The sequence below is a fragment of the Nyctereutes procyonoides genome, unplaced genomic scaffold (genome assembly GCF_905146905.1).
Source record: "Nyctereutes procyonoides isolate TBG_1078 unplaced genomic scaffold, NYPRO_anot_genome, whole genome shotgun sequence".
NCBI lineage: Eukaryota > Metazoa > Chordata > Mammalia > Carnivora > Canidae > Nyctereutes > Nyctereutes procyonoides.
The window spans coordinates 59,031,335-59,038,688 of record NW_026575135.1 but is presented as its reverse complement, the minus strand read 5'-3'; the positions used below and the strand labels follow the sequence as shown (position 1 = coordinate 59,038,688).

The 7,354-nt window shown below is 36.9% G+C and overlaps 1 protein-coding gene across 1 annotated transcript; it reads right to left on the bottom strand.

Moving 5' to 3' along the window:
* Positions 1-3,681: 3,681 nt before the first annotated feature.
* Positions 3,682-4,634, bottom strand: LOC129494626 (peptidyl-prolyl cis-trans isomerase FKBP3-like). The gene is made up of 2 exons (XM_055301525.1): positions 4,514-4,634; positions 3,682-4,310 (listed from the first exon to the last, which is right to left on the bottom strand). Exons 1-2 carry the CDS (start codon positions 4,632-4,634, stop codon positions 3,754-3,756), a joined length of 678 nt encoding a protein of 225 aa, XP_055157500.1. The 3' UTR covers positions 3,682-3,753.
* Positions 4,635-7,354: the final 2,720 nt, after the last annotated feature.

Below are 7,354 nucleotides of genomic sequence, written 5' to 3'. Positions count from 1 at the left end.
TGCAAAAGATATTTAATGCCATAAATTAAAGTATACCCTTTTAAACTTATTTTCATTGTTATATTCTTATATACCTACCAATACATAAAAAATTATATTTGGGGAAAGACTTTGTTCCCAGTTGAGAAAACAAATTATTATGCAAGCTATTATTTCCAAATAAGATCTGAGTTCATAAAGAGGTAGAAAACTTAGATTGAGTAGTAGTATGTATGTAGTTACCTTACGGGCTTTTTTCTTTGTTCGTCTGTCTCTCTGTCAAGCATGGTTTTAGCTCCTGCAACCGGGAGAAATGACTTAATGTAGGATTTTATTTACATTAAACGACCATTCTATTCCTTTCTTAAACATTAATCTGTATATAAAAACATATCTAATTACTTGCGCATGCATGAAAAATATATAAATCCATGCATTTCACAGGATTTGCTCATTGTTTTTAGAAGATTTTATTTTTGTTTTATTTATTCATAAGAGACACACAGAGAGAGAAGCAGAGACACAGGCAGATGGAGAAGCAGGCTCCATGCAGGGAGCCTGATGTGGGACTCGATCCCGGGACTCCAGGATCATGCCCTGGGCCAAAGGCAGGCACTAAACCGCTGAGCCACCCAAAGATCCCCAGGACTTGCTCATTTTATTCAATGTTGTATTTTGGAAGTCCTATCCATGTGGTTAAATGTAGATCTGTTTAATTCTACATATACTCTGTGAAGTACTCTATCATATGACCATCTATTTTGTCTATTCAATTACTGATCATTCTTTAAGAGATGCTGGACTCTTGCTATTATGAATAATGTTTCGATGACATCCAATATACATGGTGCTTTTATAATTCTCAATTTGTCTTATAAGTCAAATACTGAGCTTACCTCTCCTGGTTTCTTGCTTTTGTAATGTCTTATTCCTTTAATTTTTCACTGCTTTATAGCTCTCTGCTGCCTTGAAGGCAATACTGTTTAAGATTTTGTCAAAAACTTTCAGTTACTGTCAATGAAATCAATGTGGCTACCTTCACACTGCTACCTAAAAATCCCTTTATTCATCACACTACCAATTCTTCCCCCTTCCTTGTGTTTTATTGTTTATCTGTCTTGCTCCCTCTCAATTTTTCAAGTGCAGACTGAAAATATTAGACATTATATGTGAGGAAACGTGATTCACAGAGACTCTTAATTATAGAGAATAAAGTGATGGTTACCAGAGGGGATAAGGGGATGAGGGGATGGGTGAAATAGGGGGTGGGGATAAAGGAGTATACTAGTTGTTATGAACACAGAGGGATGTATGGAAGTGTTGAACTACTACATTGTACACCTGAAACTAATATAACACTGTATGTTATCTAACTGGAATTAAAATAAAAACTTAAAAACATAAAAAAATTAAAACAAAGCTGAAGAGCCTTTTGATAATATCTCCTATGTAGCAAATACTTAAGGTGTTTTATTAATTTATAGCAAAATCACATAATCTTATGGTATTATGATTCCCATTTTATAGATGAAGAAATTAAGATGCAGTGAAATTAAGTAAACTTCCTAAAGTTACGTTACTAATAGCAGAGCTCGGGATCCCTGGGTGGCGCAGCGGTTTGGCGTCTGCCTTTGGCCCAGGACGCGATCCTGGAGACCCAGGATCGAATCCCACGTCGGGCTCCCGGTACATGGAGCCTGCTTCTCCCTCTCCCTGTGTCTCTGCCACTCTCTCTCTCTCTCTGTGTGTGTGAGTGACTATCATAAAATAAATAAAAATTTAAAAAAATATATTTACTAATAGCAGAGCTCAATCTTAATCCCATTTCCATCTGATTCTGAATTCAGACCTTTCTACTGTACTACACTGCATTATAGTAAGCACTTTTCAGATAGCTTCAGATAATCTTCATAAACCCTACAATTAAAATTCTTTGAACTCTAATGTGTTTCTCTGCCTCTTTTCTCCATGTACTGGAACACACATTCAGGAAACAACCAATTCCTGTTGAATGTACTGCGTTCATATTATTTGTTTCAATTTCCTTGTCACAAAACTGTCTGGAATTACAATTATATATCATTATCCTTAAAGACATCTCATCTCCATTAATCTTAAGCCTGATTATTGGTGTACAACCAGTCGCCAGATGTCACCTTCCATACATATAAAATTAACGTTTTCCTGGATTACTTAGTCATTGAAACTGAGCAGAATATTGCTTCCTAATGTCTGGGGCAAGAACATATGACAAACAGAAAAGCATAACCATGGCATATAATAACAGATGGGACCTACTCTGCTGGAGGGCCAACATGTTTAACAGTCAGAGGTAGGACCTAAGGTCCAAAAAGGTTAAATAATTGGTATAACACTAAGCAGCTTGCTCATGGCATAGCTGGCAGCATGCTAATCACTTTATAACATACATATTACTTATGAGTTACTGTGCTTGCTAGTGGCATAGCTAGCGGCATGCTAATCACTTTATAACATACATACCATTTATTACTGTTTCCCAGATGAATAACTCATAAATAATAAATTGTAATGTTTCATCCTAAGACTTTTATGACCTCTTTGTTCCTGACTTTGTCTAATTCTCTCTTTCCTTAGTTTCAATGCCCATATTCTCATTAGGTGTTTGGTTCTGTAACCCTTTTGCTTTCACTACAACTTTCACTGGTTACACTAATTGGACAATAAATTACCAGTCTACAAGGAGCAAATTCTTTCTCATTTCTGTAGCTATGAAAATGGAAACCCCAAATAAATGTTTTTTATGATAAAATTTGGATTGTCCAGGAATCTTACACAGTTCAGGAATCTTAAGAACACTGATATTTGGTGGTCTCAAATTTACCCCAGCATTTTTGCATGGATTCAACAAAACATTTATCAAGCATCTACCATGCTAACAAGAATTTGTTCATATGAAGATGATTAGTTTACATTCCTTGCCCACAACAAGTTCACTCACAGGTTAGTGGAGTAAACATACACCAAGACCAAGCATTAAAATGTTACATAATAATATATATATTTTAAGACCTTTTGGGAAAAGTATACAGCCCAAGTGATATGCAGAATTTCTTTTTTCAGCATTATTGTTATAGACAAAGAAAAATTGTATATATTTAAGGTATACACCTTGATGTTTTGACATAGGTATATGTTAGGAAATAATCACCACAATCAAACTATTTTGAAGAGATAGTTCCTTCCCCACTGTATATTCTTGGCACTCTTGTCAAAGTTCAATTGATCATAAAGTAATAGACTTATTTCTGGACTCTCTGTTTTGTTCCACTGGTCTACATACATGTCTGTTTTTATACTAGGGCCAGTCTGTTTTGATTACTAAAGCTTTGCAGTACAGTTTGAAATCAGAAAGCATGATGCCTACAGCCCTGTTCTTTTTGCTCAAGATTGCTTTGACCATTTGGAATCTTGTGGTTCTATTTGAATTTTAAGACTTTTTTTTCAAGACACTTAATACGTTTTTATTGAGCCTTTTAGTTTACAACATGAGGTAAAAGGAAAGTCATTTCACCTTAACTAATATTTTACATAGTTGTAGTAAAATATCTCAAACTTTAAGGAATTATGATGGATTACATATATTAAAAGTTGGGGATTGGGTAAACAAGATCTGAGTTCTTGAATTTTCCAGTTGACTCTCCCCTTACAATAGTAACCAGCTCTAGTTACATAAGTTTCTTCAAGGCCATGTTTTATTGTTGCTAATGTCTTTATATCTGAAGCATTGCTATTTCAATCAATATCCACTAATTCCACTTCAAAAATGAGTTTTGCATTTGGTGGAATTTTGGCATCAGGCTGTCCTTTCTTTCCATAAGCCCATTCTGGTTCAATCTCTAGTTGAGCCTTTTCTCCTTTACTCATAGTTAAGAGTGCTTCATCCCATCCTTGGATAACTTTGCCTATTTCAACCTTAAAACTTAAAGGCTTGGCATTTTTCTTCTTCTTTGAGATGGTTTGAATATTAGTATCAAAAACAGTCCCATCCTGTAGTGTTTCTGTATACCAGCAGTGAACAACATCTCCCTTTTTGGGAAAGTTGGTTTTATCTCCTTTTTTAAGGACAGATTTTGTATATTTTGGTGGACCCTCATCCAGAGTCTCTTCACACTTGGTTTCTTTAGGCTTATCTTCATTAAGCTTCATGTTTTTCACCTGCTCAGACACTTTACTTATATTTTCAGTACCTTTGAAATGCTTACTTTCAAAAAGATGGTTGTAGGCTGTAACCAAATGGTCCTTGTTAGCTGTCTTGGCCACATTTTTAATGTTTCTTAATAACTTACGTTCTAGGGATCCCTGGGTGGCGCAGTGGTTTAGTGCCTGCCTTTGGCCCAGGGCGCGATCCTGGAGACCCAGGATCGAGTCCCACATCGGGCTCCCGGTGCATGAAGCCTGCTTCTCTCTCTGCCTATGTCTCTGCCTCTCTCTCTCTCTCTCTCTCTGTGACTATAATAAAGAAATAAAAATTAAAATAATAATAATAACTTACGTTCTGTAAGAAACGAATCTGAACCATGGTCCTGTAGAAACTTGATAATGTCCTTCTTGGGTAGTTGTTCACTGCGCAGCTGCTCCATGGTCCAGGCCCGCTGTGGAACGGCCACCACCATCTTCCCCCACTGCCTCTGCTGTACTCTGAATTTTAAGATTTTTTTTTTATATTTATGAAAAGAATGCCTCTGGAATTTTGATAGAGATTGCAATGAACCTACAGATTACATTGGGTAGTAAGGACACTTTAACAATATTAATTCTTCCAATCCATGAACTCAGAGTGTTTTTCCATTTATTCCTATCTTCTTTCATTTCCTTCACTAAACTAATGCTTTATAATTTTCAGTGCACAAGTATTTCACCAATTTGGTTAAGTTTATTCCTTGTTTCGGATATTTGCATCTACCTTCATTATTGAACTTGGCTTTTAATTACCTTTCTCATGTAGGTATTCTTTCATTTGATCAGAGTATACTCATACTGGTCCCATAACAGAAGTTAAAGTTTATTTTTTCCTATGTGTATATTCTTGAAGATTTTCAGCAATATTGATAATCATGTTTTTTGGATGGTTGGTAGAAGGCACATGAAAAACTAGCTTTAATATTTGTTGTAAAACTTCACCCTTTGGGTTACATATCCCTAACAGTTACAGGTTTACTCTTGCTGACTATTTCTCCTTGACTCAATCTTGATACAGCATTTTCCTAGACTTTCATTATTGTTTCAAATTTAATGAAATAGAGTTACTTGTAAAGTTCTCTACATTTTTTTTTAATTTTTATAAATTAATTTTTATTGGTGTTCAATTTACCAACATACAGAATAACACCCAGTGCTCATCCCGTCAAGTGTCCCCCTCAGTGCCCGTCACCCATTCACCCCCACCCCCCACCCTCCTCCCCCTCCACCACCCCTAGTTCATTTCCCAGAGTTAGAAGTCTTTATGTTCTGTCTCCCTTTCTGATATTTCTCACACATTTCTTCTCCCTTCCCTTATATTCCCTTTCACTATTATTCATATTCCCCAAATGAATGAGAACATACACTGTTTGTCCTTCTCCGGTTACTGTGGGCAAGTTCAAAAAGGGTGTTGCCTGAGTTCTCCTCTGGGATTTTGATGGAATCTTGTCTCACATTTAGATCTTTCATCTATTTTGAGTTTATCTTTGTGTATGGTGCAAGAGAGTGGTCCAGTTTCATTCTTCTGCATGTGGATGTCCAATTTTCCCAGCACCATTTATTGAAGAGACTGTCTTTCTTCCAGTGGATCGTCTTTCCTCCTTTATTGTATATTAGTTGACCATAAAGTTCAGGGTCCACTTCTGGGTTCTCTGTTCTGTTCCATTGATCTATATGTCTGTTTTTGTGCCAGTACCACACTGTCTTGATGAACACAGCTTTGTAGTACAACCTGAAATCTGGCATTGTGATGCCCCCAGATATGGTTTTCTTTTTTAAAATTCCCCTGGCTGTTCGGGGTCTTTTCTGATTCCACACAAATCTTAAAATAATTTGTTCTAAGTCTCTGAAGAAAGCCCATGGTATTTTGATAGGGATTGCATTATACGTGTAAATTGCCCTGGGTAACATTGACATTTTCACAATATTAATTCTGCCAATCCATGAGCATGGAATATTTTTCCATCTCTTTGTGTCTTCCTCAATTTCTTTCAGAAGTGTTCTATAGTTTTTAGGGTATATTTTGAGAACCATTTGAATGGTAAATGGTTCTCCAACCTTTTATTTTCAGGTTGTAGGTGTCCTTCTGTCTAAAATGAGTCTCTTGTAGACAGCAAATAGATGGGTCCTGCTTTTTTATCCAGTCTGAAACCCTGCGCCTTTTGATGGGGTCATTAAGCCCATTCACGTTCAGAGTTACTATTGACAGATATGAGTTTAGTGTCATCATGATATCTATTTAATCCTTGTTTTTGTGGATTGTTCCACTGAACTTCTTCTTAAAGGGGAATTTTAAGAGTCCCCCTTAAAATTTCTTGCAGAGCTGGTTTGGAGGTCACATATTCTTTCAGTTCCTGCCTGTCTTGGAAGCTCTTTATCTCTCCTTCCATTTTGAATGAGAGCCTTGCTGGATAAAGTATTCTTGGTTGCATGTTCTTCTCATTTAGGACCCTGAATATATCCTGCCAGCCCTTTCTGGCCTGCCACGTCTCTGTGGAGAGGTCTGCTGTTACCCTAATATTCCTCCCCATGAAAGTTAGGGACTTCTTGTCTCTTGCTGCTTTAAGGATCTTCTCTTTATCTTTGGAATTTGCAAGCTTCACTATTAAATGACGAGCTGTTGAACGGTTTTTATTGATTTTAGGGGGGGATCGCTCTATTTCCTGGATCTGAATGCCTGTTTCCCTTCCCAGATTGGGAAAGTTTTCAGCTAGGATTTGTTCAAATACATATTCTGGCCCTCTGTCCCTTTCGGCGCCCTCGGGAACCCCAATTAAATGTAGGTTTTTCTTCCTTAGATTGTCATTTATTTCCCTTAATCTGTCTTCATGGTCCCTTAATTGTCTCTTTTTTCCTCAGTTTCCCTCTTTGCCATCAACTTGTCTTCTATGTCACTCACTCGTTCTTCCACCTCGTTAACCCTCGTCGTTAGGACTTCTAGTTTGGATTGCATCTCATTCAATTGATTTTTAATTTCTGCCTGATTGGATCTAAATTCTGCAGTCATGAAGTCTCGTGAGGCCTTAATGCTTTTTTCTAGAGCCACCAGTAGCTGTATAATGGTGCTTCTGAATTGGCTTTCTGACATTGAAGTGTAATCCAGATTTTGTAACTCTGTGGGAGAGAGGACTGTTTCTGATTCTTTCTTTTGAGG